General features: G+C 37.6%; 1 protein-coding gene across 2 annotated transcripts in view; it reads right to left on the reverse strand.

Moving 5' to 3' along the window:
* Positions 1-22,742, reverse strand: part of BMP2K (BMP2 inducible kinase) — a 55,362-nt gene that overhangs the window by 6,356 nt on the left and 26,264 nt on the right. Inside the window, exons 7-15 of one of the 2 annotated variants that reach the window (XM_052683008.1) lie at positions 22,090-22,222; positions 21,563-21,666; positions 18,994-19,073; positions 17,587-17,747; positions 16,640-16,818; positions 16,101-16,196; positions 14,820-15,007; positions 13,017-13,174; positions 8,017-8,130 (exon numbers count right to left, since the gene is read on the reverse strand). In XM_052683008.1, coding sequence (XP_052538968.1) covers positions 8,017-8,130; positions 13,017-13,174; positions 14,820-15,007; positions 16,101-16,196; positions 16,640-16,818; positions 17,587-17,747; positions 18,994-19,073; positions 21,563-21,666; positions 22,090-22,222 — 1,213 coding nt within the window. The remainder of the gene's footprint in view (positions 1-8,016; positions 8,131-13,016; positions 13,175-14,819; positions 15,008-16,100; positions 16,197-16,639; positions 16,819-17,586; positions 17,748-18,993; positions 19,074-21,562; positions 21,667-22,089; positions 22,223-22,742) is intronic. The other variant, XM_052683009.1, reaches the window with a different exon arrangement.

The raw sequence follows: 22,742 nt of genomic DNA on the forward strand, positions 1-22,742 counted from the left end.
TCTTTTAGGCAATGCTTGTTTGGTGTTTCAAATATATGCTTTGAGCACATCTTTCGGTAGTGATACTGAAGCTCCACATTCAGTCCCTTCTAACTTCTAGTGCAGTAATTTAAGCAAAAAAAAAAAAAAAAAATCAAGTTGAAATAAGTTTCAAATAAATGTTTTTTTCTTTTGTGAAGTGGTTGGCTTGGGAATACTGGGAGCTGCAAAAACTTTGTCAGCACAAACAGATGGCAACAGTAGACAGTACATGCACTTGTATAGTGCCACTCGTATAGCAACAATCACAGAATGGCCCAGGTTGGAAGGAACCTCAAGCATCATGAATCTCCAACTCCCCCTGCTGCAGGCAGGGCCAGCAACCTCCACGATGAATGCATACATTTCCTTCTTCCTCAAAAAAAGAAAAAAACAACCAAAACCACAATCAAGATCTGGATCTCCTGTTCTTCTAAAACAACAAGCAATTTCATTTCAGGTTGTATCTTCTTCCACAGAGAAATAAGCATATCACTTTCAGCAGAGAGCCAAGCCATTCTCTCTTTCTATGCTTAGATGTCAACTGGAATGTTAAGTTTTAGAAGACAAATGTCTTTTTTTTTTTCCCCCTCTCCATTCTTTTTTTTTTTTTTTTTTTTTTTAAACTCTCTGGCTTCTATATTCATCAGCCATTTTGCTAGTTTGTATTTATATCCAAACTTCCAACAGGAGTTCTGCGGTAATGGATTTGAATGTATTTTATGTATAGATTTAAAACCAAGATGACCAAAATGACTGAAAACATCAGGTGATTAGGGCTTTGAGCTGTTTCTTGTTTGCTTCTGGTGTCAGATTGCTTCTTATCTACTGTGATTTTAAATACTACATACTTGCTTTACCACTAAATTAGAAACTGGATTTGGCTGCTTGCTTTAGATTTCCCTAAGGTATAGTCTTCACGTTGCATTATAAACCCCCATATCTTCCAAATCCTGCTGTTCGCAGTATTTACTGAAACACTGATGTTAACATAAATGTAATTAGATTTAAAAGGAGGGGGAAAAAACCAAAATATTTCTAGGTTAGATTGTAGCAACACACACAACAAAAATAACCTACAACCTTTTTAGTGTTTGAGTGTAAACTCACACGGATATTGACAGTGTTATACTTCCATACAATTTCCATGTTCTGAAGGTGTGAAAGGCTTTTTGAACAAGAAGCAAACTAAAATATATCTTAACAAAAGGATTTAAATATTATTTGTTAATTGCTGCCACAGTTATACTCAGTGGAAAACACAGTGCAAAGGACACCAGCAAGAAAAAGGGGACCATATCAACAGTTCACATACACTGCACAAGTAACTGAAGTCACATAATGAAGATGTCTCTCAGCAGACCTCTTCAGGCAGGACAGGACAGACACAAAGCAGGACCCGACAAAGCACAGTCAGACACTGAGATCAGCCTCCCAAGCCATATTTTTATGCACTGGTATCAGTATACACTCTAGTACATCAGAGGCACACCTCCAGCTGATACTCTGGTTGAAAACGTGCCACAAGCGACTTTGGAAATCAATCACCTACAGACTACAGGCAGTATAGTTGTTAGGGAATCTAGATATCAGCATCCTGAACTTTCTTCTGAAATCTAACTGCAATCTCCAGAACAACATTATTAAACTTTCAGGACATATACAACTCTACATGCACAATCCCAACAAGAAAGCAAGCAACCACATCAAATGACACTCAAGGCCACACCTCATTCTCCTATGTACTTTTTGAGAAAGTGCTATTCAAGTATTTCAAGAGCGGTGACCTGATTGCCCCTCCTCCCTATTTTTGTTTTTTTCCAGAAACAGCAAATGTCTTGCTTTATTCTTCAGACTGTGCCGAGGTGTTACAAACAATCAGAGCCATCTGCTCCAAGCAGGCTTGAGTTTAATATTACTTTTACATACTTTGCAGGCTGACATAGACTGAATTCATGGAAGAAACTGGTTCCGCATGTGCTTTTTCATTGCAGTATCTCCAGTTTACTCACAATGATGGAGCAATGAAGAAAATCACAGCAGACCTGTGTCAAAACCAAACAGAAGGAGCAAAAATCTCTTCCATGCAGCTGCTGGCTTTAAACCTATGACAGCAATGCCTTTTAGCCTTTCAAGCTACAATTCACATCTTTCACTTCTAAAGAAGTTAATAAACTGAATACCAAAAGCACTACAAATAGAAACTTAATGCCCCAAAAGGGAAAAAATTTCTCAGTTAATGACAATTTAATGCTCTGGTCAAATAGATTTCAAAATTGAAGCATTCCATCATGTTGATTTCATGCAATCTTCTCAAACTAAACTGCTGCATAGACTGTTCAGACAAACGTTTATTAAAAAGCTGAAAAATGTGGAGTAACATCTGTTTGTAATGTACTGTTCAGATTAGCACACTTCTAATCAGGTTTGCATCTTATAGGAGACGATTGTTCTTCACTCAAATGCGAGCCAGGTGGAACATCTTTAATCATATAAGAAGATCCCAGTCTTCAAGGAAATTTTCTGTTCTGATGTTCTTTTTCTAGACATCCGATTATAAGAGGATGAATTCCTCCTAACAACGTCAGTAATTGCACGCCTTCTGCTAGTTCATCATTGGAGGGTATTGCGGGGGTGACCAAAGGGTAGGGCGTAAGGGCTTTCAGCTTTCTTGGAATTGGTAACATACTGCCGCCATCATTTCAGAGCAATTTGCCACATGTCAGGCCCAAGGATTACCAGCACACTGCAACTAAATCTGCACTATTTCTTTGACAACAGCCAGAGCAGCAGCTGCTGAATATTGTAATGGATTTGTACTGCTTACCACTTTTATTTTCAAGAGAAAAAACAAAACAAAACAAATCACTTCTGCCTAGCATCTATTGCTTAGAAATTCTTTCCAATATTTGCAGTCTGCATGTTGAAGTATGTAAAGAAAAAAAAGCAACCATGATTGCTCTAAGATCTGATTAGAAAAAAAAAGCTAGAAAGCATTAAAGCACACCACTGGCACAGCTGCACATGCCATTTGTTCTTGTGAAGCATGAATAATCTCAAGTTACTTTACAAGTCCTGTTGAGAAAAGTCTAAAGATGATGCATGGAAATACCCTGAACCTGCAGTCAGCAAGTAGTACCAATGCCTGAAAGCCATAGCCAAGGGAAGTTTATACAGTAAAAAATCACTATTTTAATCAAACACAAAAACTGATACGAACTGATTTGAACTGTCAGATTAAACAGATCTGGAAGACTGTACAACAACCCTATTAAATGCTCAGGTTTGGGTTTCTTTCAACACATGATTCAGGAACATCTACTGCCAGTTTCAGCCTCTTCATATCCTTCCCAAACATGTGAATACATACCTGATTGCACTTATTTTGCTGGACTTTTAGCATCTTATGTTAAGTGTTAAGTCAAAAAAAGATAATACAAGATCTTTGGTTTCTTTGCAAGTATCTTCTATCAGATAATAGAATTATTTAGTCATGCTGTGCTTTCAAATAACATGTAAACCTCCAAAACAAGAAAAATTCTCCAGGTGACTCTATCCTGCTGCAGCCCACACATATTAGCAGTTACGAACCCAAGACTCCAGTCACACAACAGCAACAAAAGCAGACACAGACCATAATTCCAGTCCAAAGCTTGTTAATGCAATAGAACACTTCAATAGGAAGTCTTACTGTTTAGTAACATCAAATTTTCATTCTGCTCTTAATTTTAAGTAATCTGTATTAATAACATGAACATTTCATCACAGTTCAAGAAGTCGACAGTCAGATCTGGCTGAGCAGTGATAATATACTCCTTGTTTGCAATGCAGACAGATACAATAAGGAAATTAAGATGAAGTCAGTCTCACACCACATCTGAGTTTCAGCTAGGACAGTTGAATAAGGCAATACAGAATCATAGAGTATTCTGAGTTGGTAGGGAACCTTAAGGATCATTGAGTCTCCACACAGGATCACACAAAACAGCTCCTCCCAATTTAGTACTATCAGTGACCTTGCTCAAAACTCCTTCTAGTTCTACATCCAACTAATTTATGAAAACATTAGAGAGAACCAGCCCTAAAACAGAGCCCTGGGGAGCTTGATGTAACCCTATTTATTATAACCCTTTGAGCCTGACCGATCAGCCAACTGCTCACCCATCAATTATGTTTTTGTCTAGTCATATGCTAGACATTTTGTGCATTTTGTACTGTGAGAAATAGTATCAAAAGCTTTTTGGCTTTCAGTAAAGATTACATCAACTGGCTTCCCATGGTCAACTAGATGAGTGACCTTGTCATAAAAGGAGATTAAATCAGCTAAACAGGACCTTCACCTCGTTAATATGTACTGGCTGTAGCCAATGACAGCATTGCCTTTCAGGTCTTTTTCAGTAACTCCTAGCATAATTTTCTTATGTTTCATAAGTTTAAACTTATGTTTCATAAGTTTACCAGGCACTGAAGCAAGACTGACAGGGTCATCAATTATCACGGTCATCTTTCTTACCCTTCTTGAAAACTGGAACAACATTTGCTAGCTTCCAGTCAACTGAGATCTCTCCAGGTTCCCAAGATGGGTAAAAAATTAATTTAGAGAAGTCTCATGGTAACATCAACCAACTCTCTGAGCACCCTGAGATGAATTCTATCAGGTCCCACGGACTCCTGTGCACCCAAGTGGAGCAGCAAATCTTGCACAAGTTTAGGGTTGTCTGGGAGTTGACCATGATTGCAATCACAGTCCTGTAACTCAGGGCACCTGAGGCCCCAAAGTCCATCATCAGTGTTGAAGACAGAGGCAAAGAATGCACTGAACATCTCTGCTTCATCTATATCCACATTTGTAAGATAATTGCTCTCATCAGGCAATAAACCACATTCTCTCTGATCCTCCTTCTACTGTTAACATATTTAGGAAAACTTTTTATTGTCTCCCACAGCTTCAACTCTAGCTGAGCTTTGGCTGCACAAATATTCTCTCTACAAAAATGAGGAACATCCCTGTAGCCTTCTCACGTCACTTGATCTTGCTTCCAGCAGCCATATGTTTTCTTTTTCACCAAAGCTCTGGAATAAGATCCCTGTTCAGCCAAGCCAGCCTTCGACCTCACTTGTTTCTGACATTCTGGAATTGCCTTACAGCAATCCTGGCATGCTGCCCCTAGGCTCATATCTAGCAAGTCTGATTTCACCCCTTTTCCCCTTCAAATCTAGTTTAAAGCCCTCTCAACAAGCCCTGTCAACACATGGGCTAGAATCCTTTCCCCTCTTTAAGACAGGTGGACCAAATCTGTAACCAGCAGGCACTGTGCACGATAAACCACTCCAGGGCCAAAGAAAACAAAATTCTTCTGATGGCACTAGCCTCTTACAGGCTGTCAAACAGACTGTCAAACAGGTGTTGATCAGATGGGTTTTCAGATTCCTCCCAGTACTTACCTCTGCTACTCAAGGGATGGAGGAAAACATCACACGTCCTGGTTTCAGCTGAAGCAGAGTTGATTATTTTTTTTCCTTCAGTGTCTGGTAGGTTGATATGTTTTGACTCTGAGAGAAAAATAATGTTGATGACACACCAGTGTTTCTAGCTGCTGCTGAACAGTGCTGTATAGAGCCAAGGACATTTCAATTTTTCATCTTCTCATACTGTTTGGTCAGCGAGGGGCTGGGGGGCACAAGTTGCTGGGAGGGGACAGAACCAGGACAGCTCTGAGCTACACAGGCCAAAGGGATATTTCATGCCATAACATCCTGTGAAAAAAAACCTATAAAACAAAGGGGAGTCGGCTGGGGAGGGGTCGGGGGGGATTGAAGGGGGCCTGCCTCTACTTGGGACTGGCTAGGCATCAGCCAGCAGGTGGTGAGCAACTGAACGTGCATTATTTGTTTTGTAAATACATGTTATATTCTTAACATAATTATTATTGTTCTTTCTTTTCTGTCTTAGTAAATAGTTTTCACCTCAATTTGAAAGTTCTGTTTTGTTGGTTTGGGGTTTTTTTTTTGGTTTTTGTTTCGCCCCCACCCCCAATTCTCTCCCTCATCTCACAGGGACAGGGATAGAGCAAATGACTGCGTAGAGCTTGGCTGCTGCCACAACATACCCTAATACTGGAACTGCTGGAAACATTAACCATGCTCCGCTTTCTATTCAGACACCTTCACACTTATTCCTTGAATAAGGTATACATGTCTAAAAGCTTTTATAATCATAAGAAACAAGCCAGAAAAATAACATTGCACAGCAATGGTAAGAACAAGAGGACATTTCCAAGAACAATTCAGTGGGGGAAAACAATTTAGATTCTTGAAGATATTTTCAGATGTAAGCATTCATCAGTTAAATGTAAGTCACTGTTAACAATGAATTCAAACACCTTCCTTGAAATCAAGCAAATACACATGCTTGATTAAATTCCAATTTTAACTAGGTAGAAAACACCTACTGAACAAGTTTTGGGGGCTTCTTTGTCTTTTTTTTTTTTTAATGCAATAAAGTGTCAGTTTTGATCCACAACCAAACCTTTGTACAGTTTTAAAGATTAACCATGGTAAACCGACATAACATAGCAGAGCCGTTCGGTGAAGTCTAACCTATGATGTAACGATCTTAAAAGCAGAAATGAGAAAATAAATTTCATAGGCCAAGATATGGAAACAAATAAAAGTGATCCCTACACACATGGTTATAAAAATGCAGAAGAATAAGCATCTGACAGTTACTGCTTCAGATCAAAGGTAACTACTGTTTACTTTGCACGGAAACTTAGGCTCACCTTTAACACCTCTTCCATGAAAACTAAAGAGTAAATGCTTCCAAACGGGCAACTATTGGAATAGCAAATACTTATTCACTTAAGAATTGCCTTCACGTTGTATTGAACTATTAAACTACCAGAACAGAACTACAGAAAACAGCCTTACCTTTAACCAAGCAAGCAGAATCAAAAGACAGACTAAGAACAGAGTAACGTATCTAAGGGAATTCATTCCAGTCTTTCTCACAAGAACAGAGGACACAGATACAGAAACATGGTTTTACAATCAACTGTCTTCTAGAATGTAAGTGCTACCCTGTTGTCTCTTCACTGTGTATAGCACCAGTGCCCTCGTGAGTATTAATACCTGCAAGCCATCTTTAGGAATTCAAGGTGAAAGCAAAAGTAAACATAGATGTTAATTTCGGTTGACTCTAAGGCAATTTATTTTAAGGCACTTCAAGCTTTTGAACTGAGATAAGAACAGTTAACAGAAGGCATATTAAAGCACATTTTCCCCCCAAACAAATACTTGTAGGGATGTGTGTAAGATCCATAAGCAACTGACATTTTTACCATCAATTCTCACAGATTTTCACATTGCCTCAGGTTGTCAAAATTATAAATAAAGTGCTGATCAGGAAAACATTAAAAGATTAAGTTGCAAAATAACAGATTCACATTCATAGTCAGTGGTCACAAATGTTATTTTTACTTCTCAGGTAAAATAAAAAATAGTCAAAGCTAAAACATGAATCCTTCTCTCCTTTCAAATTTAGATATGACAAAATATTTGTTTTGAATCAATTTGCTCCAAAAACTATACAATTCAATACACCAGGATTACACATTTTTAACTTGGCTGAAGAACTGAACTAAAGAAACAGTGTAAGTTAGAAGTAGACTGGAGGGCGGATGTGAAATCTGTTCTTAGTCACTTATCTCCTTTCAGCAGCAGCATTTCTAGTTGTATGCTAGTGATTCACACTGCACTGGTCCAACATATTTGCACTGTCAAGACTACAGTCTGCACACTGTCCAAGTACCAGGAATTAGATGGAGAGAGATTTTTATTTTGGAGGTAGTAGACATGAAAAACCATCATGAGGCAACCCAAGACTTTAATCTTTGGTCATTTAACTGGACACACATGTTCAACATATATACATATATATTTGTGTGTGTATATGTATGTACACACATACGAGGTAGCAATGTTACAGACGTCACTTGCCTGGGTGAGAAATGAAAGGAACAGAACCAAATGGATCTTCGGGAGGACTTTTCTGTGGAGCAGAATGTAGCTCCACATTCTTATCTGAAGTTGTTCTCCTGTCCACCAGCCTGTCTGTAAAAAATAAAATGAAACAGAACAAAAAATAAAATAAAATAAAAATGGCAGGTCTTACTCCAATGTAATGATATCTACTCTTTGGGGTGAGTGAGCTACATAGCGTTGATTATTTTCCTGTAGGTTTTAAAGATACTGCTCATACTTCTTGAGCATTCTGGAATACTGATCTGCACAGATCCTTTTTTAATACCTTTTGTCTAAGCAAAATCAACATGTATTTCTAATGGAATGCTTTACAGAAAGGTCTTAAAAGTAGCCTATGTGCTCTATATCAGAAATTACAACTAGTCATCAGCACTTGAGGTTTTTAAACCAGAACCACTGTGCTAATCTAAAAAGCAAAATCATTCATTTAATCCAAGTTTTGAGTAGCCTTTGCCACAAAGAAAAGTTAACAGTCACAGCAGAATTGCTGGGAATACTTTCTGTTAAAGATATAAACTGTAATAATTTGAAACAGATAGAGTGTAACTATACAGAGAAATGCAGTATTTGTTTTATATGGTTTTCAACTCTGGGGTATTCATTTTTCATTTTATTAAAAGTTTCAGCTTAAGGTTTTTAACAATGCAAAAATTAGAAGCACTGGGAATGGAAAACGGTTTTTCTGCCTAAGCTCTTGTCTTACAGCAAGGTCACATTGAGCTTCAGACTGCCTAGCCCAGCCACCACACTGCATCTCAGGAGGATCCAGGAAGACTCATTATCACCTCCCAACATCACAGGGACAAGGCTTGCCATCCTCAGCTACTGTGCCATAGTCTCAGCACAAGGTGCAGCATCTTGGTCTCCCCCCCTTTCACAGCAGACAGCTGTTCCTCCAAACAATTTGTAGCAGGTCCTTTTTGTCAACTGGCAGCTTTTGAAATGCAGCTGAACTGTGCTTAAGTAGCATATCAAGTTCCTTGCACGTGTGCTATTCAGCCCTTCCATACAGGACACGAGAGGCTTTCTTGAGATAATCGCCAGGGCTAGGACAGCAAGCTTATCTACTTCAGACAGATGCATATTAACTCTGTGTACAAAGTACATGAGTTCTGAAATTATATGCCAGTTTTCCACAGACAAATGTTCTCTTCACATAAAAGCACCCATGGTTTCAGTTGTTTTATTCTTATCTACACTTACATGCTCAAAGAAAAAAGAAGCAGGAGCTGTTGCATCACAGGCAATCTCTACTTTAAAGTTAAACCCATCTGAGAAACTTCTGGTGGGGAGATAAAGTAGTGATGCAGTCATGTAGAATAAAAATACAAGTTAAGATGCATAGAAGACTAGCTTGAATAGCTTCTGGGTGTACCCAATCTTCAGCTTGCACCTTTAGAAAAGCAGGCTTCTATTATTCCTAGTTTCTGCCTTAGAGGAGAATGAGCTGAGTGCTGAACCAATCTGCAGGCAGTCAAAACCTAGAAGGACTTCTAAGCATGCAATAACTTGAACTGCTAATGCTGCCTCATAGGACTACAGAAATCTCAATCCTCAGCAGATGATAGTATCTTCCTACTTGAGCAACACAAGGGAAAACAAAATGAATTGAAATGCTAAGCATGCAAGAACAAATAGGAAGAGATAACTAGGGTTTCATCACCTCCATGGAACCTAGACGTATATATTGCTGAATAAGTTTCTGTGGGAAATAAAGTTTAAAAAGTGTCAATTCAAAGCTAAAGCTATTGAAAAAGAAGTCATTTTGTCCATCTGAAGCACAAGAGCGCTTTGCTCATTTTGTATCTCATATAAGATTCATTTCCTTTTATCAAACATTGTTTTGGAGACAACAGCCAGCCATGCTTTCTCCAATTCCAACCAAGCAGAAGCAAAGGACTGCCCATTGGCATTACTGTACTTCACATGCAGCATCCTCGAAGCAGTGACTCAAGACTCATTTCTCAGTGAATGCAGTGAATCCAAGTGCAACTGAGACTGCAGATACAACAGAGACCTATCAGGTACTAAATGGCGCAGATAACCTTTCATGCCAAGTCTATCATTTAAGCCCATGAACAAGAGGTACAGCTGTGCATAACTTTTTACAACAACCATCATCTTTGTACTTTGGAAATCTTCCTGAAGTCTGAACAAGGCATTCTGTTCTAAGAGCTAGCTCTTTTCCATGGATAAAGGTAGTCATCACAGCAATACCCATCAGTAAGCACACTAAGACATTATACTACTATATATATGAAATCATATAGCCAAGTTAGCTTGACAAAAATTTGTCATATCATGACACTCTAACAAGGGCCATGCACACTTAATTATTCATGCATTAGTGTCAGAAGCAATAGATTTTGAAGTATTTTCAAATCATGAGTAACGCATCAGCTCAACAACACAAAGAAGCTTTTGGAAGCAGAAAAAAAGGGTGAGCATGTTGAATGCCATACTCAGCACTATGTAACACAGCAAAAAGACAGACTTGTGTAACACCATACAGGAGTTCTACAGCACAGGACAGCCACTGGGTTCAGTCACAATACAATTTCTTTAACAAACCCGAATCTTCAATTCTCCTTCTTCCAGAGGGCAAAATGATTCATGGTAAACTCAAGAATTGAAGAAAAAGCACTTGGCAGTAAAACAGCAACTTTCTCTCATAAGAGAGAGCCTACATATAAAGAGAACCAAGCATTGATCCTTGAGATATATCAGAGGAAACTGCAGAAAGCATTACAGAGGGAAAGACACCATTATCTTTAATTGTAATCAAACCTCCCAGCTTCTCATTACTCCATGTAAATTTGAGCAAGTACAGGTAGGCAGAATTAAATATTTCTGTTTTAGATGCAGAAGAGGCAGTCACATTGCAACACAACTATTAAGATCTTCCTGTAATAGCAAACAAGTGAAAGGTCCTTGAAACCTCTGGTGTATGTATCCATGTGTACACAAACACACAGATTGACTGGTCCTCTTAACTGAAATCAAGCCCAAGAAAAGCTGCAATCATATCTCATCTGATGCATAAACAAGCCTGCCACCTAGTGCACTGCTGCTCAGGTTGATAATATTCACTGTACTGTGGTCAGTATCCTAATTCAGCATTTTGGCACATACAAATTGGGCTGAGTTGTTATGTACTCACTGCAGTGACCAGTTGTGGCTGTTTGGCAAGCAGCAACTGTCAGAGCTTTCATACAACATTATCACCATCTCAGTAACCCTCTGCTTGGTGTTTGCTTGCTTTTGTGTCAAGTTTTCTTAGTGCAATCTTAACACAATGTCAGAAGTCTTAAAAATGAAGCACACAGAACAAAATACAAATAACATAGGTGCCAAAGACCATTAGGGAACTTTTTCATTATGCACCCTTACAGGAAGCTTATAAGAGAAGAAAAAAAGGAAAAAATCTCACTTATAAAGCCATAAATCAAGTAACATTTTATTGTTGTAGAATTTGTCATTAAAATTTGGAAAAAAAGATCACACTGTGCCAAACAGAACCATGAAGTTTGGTTATTTTACTTTCTTATCTAGCACCTTTTATTTCCCCAGCTTGCTAAAAAAGCAGCCTTTTCAGATACTCCAGGCAAGAGCATTTCTTGTGAAGTATCTTCCAGCTTATTCATAAAGCCACTTCAAGTATACCCTTGGTTAGTACATTCTTCTCTACTCGAATCTGTTTATAAGGCATGGCTTTGCCAAACCAAATCCATGGAATTTGACATAACTACAGTCAGCAATCCAACAGCCAGATCAGGATTCAAGAAATGAATAACTGTACTTTTTGATTCAAGCTCATCTGCTCCAGATTGAAGACTGAGTTGTTACAAAAGTTCTCAAAGGCTTCCACTGGAAAGAGCAAGCCTGAGATATTCAATTCCATTATCAGGAAAAATTCCAATTTTGAAACTTAGATTTTCAAAGAACGTTCACTCTTCAGCCAGTACAATACCTATTCTCCCCAAATGCTAGCAAAGAAGAGTCAGTTTATTGTGGAATAAGTATAAGCTACATTTGCATCTCCAAAATGGAAGTTTTATGAGATCAGCATCAGGATAGAAGTGGAAACCATCAGCTACCATCAGACACTGACAAAAGTAACACCAAATGACATTCCTCCAGGATGAACAGGTCACATGCATTTCTTGATCAGCTATAACCATCCAGAAACCCATGAAGAAAAAGACATCTGAAAGCATCATTTCTTTCCCTCAATTACTTAAAATTTAGCTTTACTGTGTTTTTAAATTGCAGTAAACTTACTGAGAGTCAGTCAAGTACACACAATATATATATATATATTTTTCTTTTTTGACACTGACACATCTTGTAAGTCTTGCAAACGACAGAGCTAGCTTTCAGGAAAAGCGTCTAACAAACGTGTTAAGCAATTAAAAAAGTAATTCAAGTAAAAACCATTGAGATAACTGACTTCAAGAGAAAAGAGTTTATTCAACTAACGCCATATCAGAACAATAAAGCAGCCCTTACATGTAGCCACTCATCAAAAAGGACATTACAAAACATTAACATAATGTAATAGATCATTTTTCTTTCAGGCATTTTCAAAGGACGTATCAGACCCACAAAATCTTCTGTTCTGGTGTGCAAGAAAAAAGCTGAAGAGGAACGAAGCAAGCAGCCAAATACCTCTGCTAGTCAGAGCTTTTTAACAATCAAGGTGACATAAGCAGGATTTAAAAGCCAAGATAGAGCCATTTCTGCAGTACTTCAGCCAGCAGCTACCAGTTTTAGACAGTCTCATCTTATTGCACACATTTTCAGAAAGGGAAATGAAAGGAGCCAGGCCCAACTCTGCCCTCAAATGCTCAGAAAGAATTCTGTACAAGACTGTATGGCCCTTCAGTAAAACAGGTGATGGTACTGCTGAGACCTTATTTACTGTGAAGCAAAATAAGCCTTCAAGTGTCCCTTACTTGATCTTAGAAGGTCAAATTCTCTGTCCAGCAGCTCCTCCTCTGTCAACTTGGAAAAATTGTCCTCTCCAAATGGGTTCCAGCCTGACATATCAGGTGGGTTATTGATGCTCTGCTTTGGGTAACTGGTAATTGCGTCAGCATCAATAATGCCTGACCTGTAAAGTCAGTCCACAGAAAGAAAATAGAAAGGAACATTACAGGATTGTCTATCAGGATAAAAATTGATAATATGCTTTGTTATGTCAAAATATTGCATACAGGTAACACATATGTATTAACAGCTTAAACAGAACATATCTGAAAATAAAGTGAATCGCTAAGAACATGTGGATTGATTGCATTATTTCTGCATGTAACCCTTGTACATTTCAGTAGTTGATTAATCATAGCCAAAGCACAGAAAACTTTGTCAAGACGCAAGATGAAAACCTGTAATTCAGTGTTCATTTCTGTACTTACACAGCAGTCTTTTTTTTTTTTTTTTTTAAGGAAAAAAAACCTAGTAAGTATATTCAAAGTTTAATCTTCTCTTTGCTAAGATGCTAGAAAACCTCCAATCAGATGAATTTTCCCTTTTAAGCAAGTTTTGGCAAATTAGCTCTATCACTTCTCTCTCCTTACAAGGATCATTCTTAAGCACTGCCAATTGTTGCTAACTCTTTGGTCACTGACTTATAGCTAAGCAGTGGGATACAGATCTTTAGCCTTGCATAACAAGATGATCACTTACTTTTCAGACTGTAATTATTTCTTTAAATTATTTGTAATAACATCCAGTAACAGGCTAGATCAGAGAACAGGCGTTAAGTCTCAGATATGGACACAAACATGCAGAAAAACTTTGCTATGTATTATGCTACCTAATCGGTTCCATGAAGCCAAATCTGTCACATTGATATTCTGTATCAATAAAGCCAGTAGGGGGAAAAATACTTTGCTTTTCATCTTTCATCATACTGTGAAGTAACTATGAATGACAGCAGCACCTGAAATGTGCAAATCTGAAAAAACACCTGTCAACAAAGGCTGCACCACAGACTGCAGGGATAGAAGAAGTACAAAGAGCTTCTCTTTCAAATGTAGCAATAGCAGTATTTACGAGCTTATGTAGCTAACACTAACTTTGGTCAAAACATCAGTAAAACTATCAGTGAAACTGAAAGACAACTTTTTTTTTTTTTTTTGTATTTTTTAAAAATATTGCTTTGCTGTCATTCCACGTACTATTTACGGTGAGAATACATGAAGAAGTCATTTTCCACCACACTTTATTAAGAAATGGTAAATGCATGGGCTTCTGCAATCACTGAAATTAAGATACATTCCACTACAGAATACAAGACAGACTACTGGTAATGGATGGAAGAGTTACAATTTTGATCAATTTGGTAGGAGTTCTAAACCCCATCTTAAAACTATATCCTACAAACTGGACTAAAGAGCAAAAAGTGGTAAAAATTACTGTCTGTTGAGTGTCATACTCATTATTTCATTAAGTATGTGCTACTGACCACTGAAAGCAAGGTGGTTAGCAGTCCGTTTCTTGGAAGAAGTCCATGAACAAGAAAAAAACATAAGTTCTTTAAAAAGTTTGATTAGGCTCATCTACTGATGGGTTGCATCCTGCCCTCCTCCCTCATGCATGCTTAAAATATCCATTACCACTAACTATTTATTAGTTTTAGCAATACTTGACGATTGAAGCAATTAACTTCCTAGGAAAGGATTTGCTCGTGCCTCTTACAGTTATCAACAGAAAGCAGATAGTAACTCTTGGTACATTTGTGTCAGAATACTTGCCTGTTTGCAGTATAGGGAGAATCTGCCACTGTTCCAGCATGTACTGGAAGTGATGTAGAGTAGGAGATTAAGGCTGGCGAGAAGTCTTGTAGAGAAGGGACATATTCAGGAGATTGCACCTGTTGTGACCGTTGCTGTTGCTGAGCAAGCATCTGCTGCTGTATAAGAGCCTGCTGATATTGCTGCACCTAAATAAGAAGTCAGCACATTATTAACATTCAGATGAGTAAACCTGAAGCTCTTATGCTAAGTAACAGCACTGGCCTCACAGACAGATTCATTAATACAGCCATATACCAAAAAAGATTGGTAGGATTGGTAGCTTAATCTAAACAGAGAAAGTCTCTCCAACTTCTGAACAACTCCTGCTATATAATTTTCTTGTTTTAACTGTAACTATTATATATGTGTAAATTTCCATTACACTGCAGCAGCATCATAAAGGGCATACAAGAATATTTATATTCTTCTGAAACCACTAATAACTAAATGTTGAAAGACTTCTCCATTTTAAGCGAGAACAGCCAAAATGTTCTTCAATGCAGTTTTAAAACCTTGAAAATAAAGTAACTAGCAGAAAATTTCACTTTCTATCGTGCACTCCAGTGTGAAACTATACATTGGAAGGATTTCTCTGGGCTAGTTAGGTTTGTAAACACTATGTATAACCATGGTTGAATTGCATCATTCAAGAACATTACTTCCTTGTGACAATCAATCTGGGTTCTCCCTTTTTCTTTCTTTCTGAAGTACTGAAATGGTCTACAAGTGCCAACTGTATTTTGTTGATTTAATACTACTTGAAGACTCAAATTCTGTATGAGTTCCCCAGCAAATGCTGCAGAATACAGCTACATACATACATGTGTATGTGAAAGTCTGTGAAAGTAGTTACTGGCTACTTGTACTTAAATGTTTTAACTAATTAGACATCCTGGGCTTGAAGTAGAAGTTTGATGCCACTGTGGTTTTATCACTTTGCAGAATAACTTACATTAGCTGCAATGGTCATTATTGGAAACTAAGCATTAAGTATATTTCCAATTAGTACTTTACTGATCAAAGTTTAGATTATATCACACTTAATACTGATATAACAGATAAGCTTTCTCAACAGTTTGGATGAACTATTTTTTTTCCTCTCTAGTGAATACAACTTTAGATATTTACCAAGTCCATAGCTCATTATAACTACTCACAAACTTGTGTTGCTGCAACTTCACATCTTACAATCATAGGACATATTTGAAGACTGTCAGTGACATTCCACTGTTGACATACCATAGCAGGATACTGAGATTGGGAAGGTTGCTGCTGGTACACAGACTGCATCAACAGTTGCTGCTGGATCACCTGCTGGTGCACTGCTTGTTGATACTGTATTCAAAAAGAAAAAAATAGAAATCTTAATTCCCCCATTTAGCATACACAAATATTTAGACTCAGAGGGTCTACCTACACCAGCTCCTACAAGCATACTTTTGTCAGCTAGATCATTCCAAATGTTTCTCTGGAGCATGCTTACACAGACAAAACCTTTATTTGAGTCACGAAGAGCTGACTAAAAGCAAGCAGAAATTCTGGGTCAAAAAACAAAAGTAGAACAGCACAAAGCAAACAACTTCCTCGTGTAAGTACTGTAATGCCTAGGCAAGAGACAAATGTGCAAAGCTAAAAAGAAAGGGCAAGGACTACAATCCCTCTCCCTCTCTCCTACCATAAAGAAACTAGGTCATATTGTTTAACTAGCAAATGATTCGAAACACTAACATACACAACATACTGCTCCTTAAGAAACGTATGTTAAATGTGACTTGTACCTGCTGAATGTAAGCCTCCTGAATTGTAGGTTGTTTTTGCTGGTGATGTAAGTGGTGTAACTGCTGTAGTCTCCAGTCTCCCTGCTGCAGCTGCTGGAGAACTCTGTTCTGTTGTGGATGGTGCTGATTGGTCCCTTGGGACAGCAACATTTCTTGGCCATTTCCAGGTCTTGGGGTTCCTGTAATATTAAGACAATACTACTCACATACCAATTTCTAAACTTCAACTGTCCACTTGCCCTGGCAGTTGGCATTTAGTATTTCAAGGCAAACAGCTTATAGTCCCCTTTCAAGTCTGACATCTTGCAAGTTAAGTTTACTGTACATTTCACCTTCTGTGAAGATAACCGCAGGCTTATCAACCCATAGTGTCTACTTACAAGACATGAGAAGCTTCCTTTGCTCTCAATACAGAGGAAGCTGGTTTCAAGAGTTCTGCTTTACTAGCAATTCACTTTTATCTTCAGTGTCTCAAACAACACTCATCTACTCTGACTCAAAACTGGGACATAACATTTTTGTCTATATCCTTATTAAAATAAGGTGACAAATTCATCCTTCAGTAAAAAAATGCGGTGCAGACTATGTGCTTTTGGATTTTGCATACTTGGAAGCCAAGTAAATAAAATATCTGAAAGCATTCTTAAAAAACATTCTTTTACACGTGTAATTCCTCAGATTGCCATGTTGTGCCATTCAGTTGTTTTTGCAGCCTTTTAATTGAGCAGTTACTAGCATAAATCAATGTGTCTTGCATGGCTATTACTTGCACAGTTAGAGTCACCCAGAAGGGAGAAAGATTTGGGGCTTTTTTTTTTTTTTTTAAACAAAGTAGCATCTACTTAGTTTTAAGTTTCAAAGGTTATCCTTAAAAGATTAAGGAGGAAAAGAAACCTGGAATGATTGTTTCATTTGCTTCATTCAAACCTCAGACATTGGTACGTTACCTTTTTGCCCACGATTACCAAATACACCAGGAACTTGGACTTTGACTGGTGTTGCTGAACTCTGGATCGTCAGAACGCTTGAAGCAGCAGTGCTTGAATTGGCCTTTGGTCTTTGTCGTGGTGCAATTGAGGTTTCTGTTGGTCCAGTAGGATCTGTTATTCTGAAACAATATTTCCGTTGACAAGACTTCATTAAAAGTAACTGCTGTGTATTCAAAATAATTGTCATCTCTTTACAGTTCACTTGCACCTTAAACATACACAGTTTACTTCTGAGCTCAATTCATATACCTCAAGATTTGTTTCCTACGATTCTTTTTACCACTGTCAAAAGAGACATGACTGCTGCAGAAGACTTTCAGAAAGCTCCTTCTAGAAGGAGCTGTGCAACACCCTGGTTCACCATGAGAATAAAGCACTGGATTAAATTTCTGTGCAAGATTTCCTTGAATGAAAAATTACCTGGAAAACTCAAAGCAGCCATTCTGCAACTAGAGATATAGTTATTTCTCACATGCACACAGAGTAAGACTTTTCTTAATCTTATGAGTTAATTCATTTCTGCTTTCATAAGAGATTTAACATCTAGCAGTTCTATTACTCACAAGCCTCCCTAAATATTTGTGTCTTTCAGTAGTACGTTAGCACTGTATCATGTCCCTCCCAGATAAGGAAGATATTCAAAAAGGGACTTTGGAGCTTTAATCCCACTGTGTCCAGTCATTGGTATCTTTAAAAGATCCACTGGTATCTTTAAAAATTGTGTAACTGCTTGAAAACACAAATTCACCAGCTAAATTCCAGTACCTAACACTTCATACTAGTTCTTAGCAAATTATATTTAAATGTTTACTACCTCTGCATCTTACATAGTCAGAAAAACTTAAGTAGGAAAATTAATGGCTGTTTTCCAGCAGTGCCTAGTAGGTGAAGTTGAAAACATTATTCCATTAATGCTCTATGCCTTCCCTCAACTGTATGTCATCAAGTGACAGCAGGGCCAACAAAACCAAACACTACCTTAAAACAACATAGATATATCTGTACAGCTCAAACACGGCTTAGATGAGCCCAAATGTTAGTTTCTATTTGCAGTAGGCTAATAAAGTCGCAGTTGAGCTGATCATTATGGCTAAAAATTTTAGTAATTAAGCCACATATTGGTAGATTCAGAACTAGAACAATTTTCAGCACTAAGGAATATTAGGATCTCAGTTTTTCTTCAGTGGACTCTCAAAACAATTGAAAAAAATTGATCTCAGACTTGAAGCACTTAGAAACGTAGCTTATCTACTCTAATGAACTATTTGGGTGATTTTTTTAATGAAAAAAAGTTTCAGACAAATGTGCAATTTAATAATACTAAAAAAAAAAAAAAAAAAAAAAAAAGCCACATCATCTACTCACCTTGCTTTTATTTGGCTTTTTCTAGCAGCTGCCTCACTAGCTGTCATAGGCTCAGGAAGAGTTGAAGGGACAGGAGAATTCTTGGGAAAAAAAGAAGTGCAGAAATTAAAAGCACAAGCTCCTGAAAAAATCATTACAAATCCAAAAGAAATAATTGAGTTCAAATCCTTTACGCTGCAAGGCTTCATGCAGAACCTGGTCACAGGGCTGTAGATTGAAAGTGTTTTTACTGAACACTATTTCCATTTTCTGTTACTTATTGCAGAAGTACAAAATGAAAGCACTGCTGGCCTGACTCACTACTATGTCAGCTACTTCAGTTAATTCACGCACTACCAACAATGAGGTAACACGCTTTCTACATACGATTTCTGTTAACTGTAGAGAATAAAGATTCATTTTACCTTTGAGTTTAAGGATTAAAACTAAGCTAAAAAACAGAATGAAATAGTTTTTTTAGTCTATTCAGCTCTTCCAATTCAATGCAAAATCCATAAAACAACACAGCATCCAAGCTCCTTTACTAATTTCTTACCACAAATCACAACCGAATCATGCGTACATTCACTGTCATAAATGCACACTCATCTTCTAACACTAGCCCTTATTTCTCTAACCAGAGACACTGTCACTAGAAGTCATTAGAAGCCAGTTTACCTCTCTCAGCTCTCATACTGTGTTTGAATTACATGAAATTTATTGCCCACAACACTAACTGGACATAACCCCACCTCAGAGACAGTAAGCACGCACTAAGATGCAGGGCTCAACAGCAGTAAGCTTGTCTTCAATGTTCTACCTTCTCCCTTCCTCTTCAACACGAGCAAGGTCAAGTTTGCCTCTTCCACTCTCAGTGCTCAAGGAAAATACTAGCACGTAAAGCAATCAGAAGCCCCTTCCTTGCTTGCACCAGCTGTCATCATTGTATTACAAGGCTTCAAGTTTTCATCCATTCAGTTCTTGTAAAGCCAAACCTTATCCTGGTCTACTAGCAGCACTGAGCAGGGGAAAGGTCAGACTACTCCATTTTACAAAACTTTCAGGATCAGCAATGAGGGCACCCCTCTAAGCATTCCATTGGCTAAAGGGATGGAATAGATGTGATCAGGCTCTGCTCTCCTCAAAACAGTCACTCCCTAATTTTCATGCTATATCTCAGCCAGTTTTAACACAGTTCTTGCCCTTTGCAGAAGTAACTACTTATCTTCAAGTTAACCTTTTGCAGTTCTCATCTGCCACTTCAAAGCTTAAAGAACCTCAAAATATAATTTCTGAATTAACTGCTTTTCACCTAAGCTGCATTTAATCAAGGAAAATGGCAATTATGGGGGAAAGAGAGAGGGAAAAGATGACCTCATGTAAGCATAATCTTTACACACACTAAAGAAAGCAAATCTAATCCTGGTCACAAACATTTATAACCTAAGGTTATCAATTTTTTCTTCCTTTTTCCTTAGGAAAAGGAATCCAATAAGCAGATATAGCCAAGTCACTTGAACAAGTTGATAGTACTCGTACAGCCTGCAACCTAGTAAATACTCAGTGGTATGTTTTACCACTTAAAATATACCAGCGGTATATTTTAATATAAAAGAGATACACCACCTAACAACATATTTTGAAACAGCAAAAATACAAAAGCCTTCAAAACACTTGAAATTTTGCATTCACTACAAAATGGGATCCAGTTTTTTTTTTTCTTTTCTTTTTTTTTCCAGTTTTTTTTCCTACTTTTTCTTAGTATGCTTAGCATGCTAACCTATGCCAAGTTTCCCAAAAATAACATTCACTCTTTAATGAGTACCTTCTTCTATGGGACCAAGGATCAACAGTAATACATTTCAAAGGAATCTTGGTAAATTCACTCATCTAACTCTGAAAGCACAGTTTACTTTAGATGACATTTGTTTCAAAATTAATTTTGCCATTTTGACTTTTTCTAATGCCTTAATGCCTATCTTGGGAATCCCCTTATAACGCTGAACATTATTGATGTGTCCTGGAATTCTGTGACATAGCAGCTTGGTCAATGAATTAGGTCATCTTTGAGGGAAAGTTCAGAACTTTAAAGAGAGTTCAGCCTGTCATGCAAAGCAAAGGCACAAAAGTCAGCTAACTAACTTACTATTTCAATTTACTTTCAGTTCATTGCAGTCCTTCCCAGCATATTGCTATAATTGACAGAGATGATTAAAAAGAAAAAAATACTTTATCTAGAGAACACTCCTGACACTTCACACTAGTAAGATAAAGTTTTCTACATGTGAAGTTCCACAGTACTTGGTATTAATTATACTAGATGTAAGAGACATGTATGGATTAGAAGCACAAGTCAGGTGTTGACTGGTGTCATATAAATGCCCTTTATGAAGTTATGCCCCCAAAATGCAAGTGTTTTATTTAGACAGTAAACAGAATCAACAGGAAATGTATTTTGCTTCACATTCTAAACTTTGGAACAAGGCTTAAGAAATTGAAAACTTTTTTCTCAGCTGAGTTGATTGACTTTTATCAATGCTACCTATGAAAACCCCTGAAAGCACAGTAAAAAAAAAAAAAGACTACTTACATTAATATTGGACACTGGACAATCCTTTTTGGCAAGTTTAAAGGCAAAGTAAGATACCTGAAAAATATCAGGTCTCTGTTCTTGATCTGGTTCAAGCATATATCCTGTGAAAATTGATAATATCAAATTGTCACTGTTTGACAGCAGAAAGCCTACTGATGCAGTGTGCTAGCAACAAGAACACATTCATTCAACTAACTTCACCAACAAAGCTTACTCCAAAAAAGAATGATTACGTTCTTTTTTAATGCTTTTTGTAAAGTCAAATAGTTTCCAGGGTCAAATATGATTGACAAGGATGCATGCTGTTTTTATGTTTTGAATATCAGCTGCAGAAAGAATAGATAACAGAAGTACTAACTTCAAATAAACAACAATAACATGAATAGCATTAGAATTCTCTAGGGTTATGCAAGATCCAAGCCAGTACGCCCCATCTATCCAAGTCACTCATCTACAACAACAGCACTGTTTGCATTTCATTTTATTTACGAGGCCCGAGAATTGCTGCGCTGCCCAATACTCACTCATCAAACAGTGTATGCTGTGAGTGTAGCGGGAATTGTCCGGAATAGTAAAACTTCCATCGCAAATAGCAACTTGACTTTCTCCAAAGGGGAGTGAAAAGAAACAAAGCTTATACAGCAAACAGCCAAGTGCCTGTAAAAACAAATACAGGCCCCATAAAAGGATGAGAGCACATAAAAGGATGTGATTCTTTACACAATAAAGAAGCACCAATAAGAAACTAATTGCATCCTAGCTACAGCTGATGCTTACAGTGTTATGTAGCAGCTGCATTATGAACCAGGGTTGATGTGACAAGCTGATATACAATGCAGCTCTAAAAAGGCCTTCTTTCCCACTGACTTGTGTGTTAGACAACAAGCTACCAAATCTAGAGCCTAACCTAAGGGCTACATTCACATTCTGGCAGGGGATCGCTCAGGGATACCACTAGTGTTTTTGCTGAATTTAGTCTTCATTTACTTCACTGTAATGGCTCTTTAAGCACATTGTCTAACAAAAACACATTTCCTTGTTGTGCTGTGAGCAAATTTCTACGAGAAATCATTGGTGACATTCAGGCAGCAATCTGAGCCAACAAAATGGAAAGAGTCTATTTTATCTTTCCCTTAACAGGCTCATCACATATTGTATTCTATTTATTTACATGAGA

The sequence above is a fragment of the Tympanuchus pallidicinctus genome, unplaced genomic scaffold (genome assembly GCF_026119805.1).
Source record: "Tympanuchus pallidicinctus isolate F22 unplaced genomic scaffold, pur_lepc_1.0 scaffold2, whole genome shotgun sequence".
NCBI classification, from domain to species: domain Eukaryota; kingdom Metazoa; phylum Chordata; class Aves; order Galliformes; family Phasianidae; genus Tympanuchus; species Tympanuchus pallidicinctus.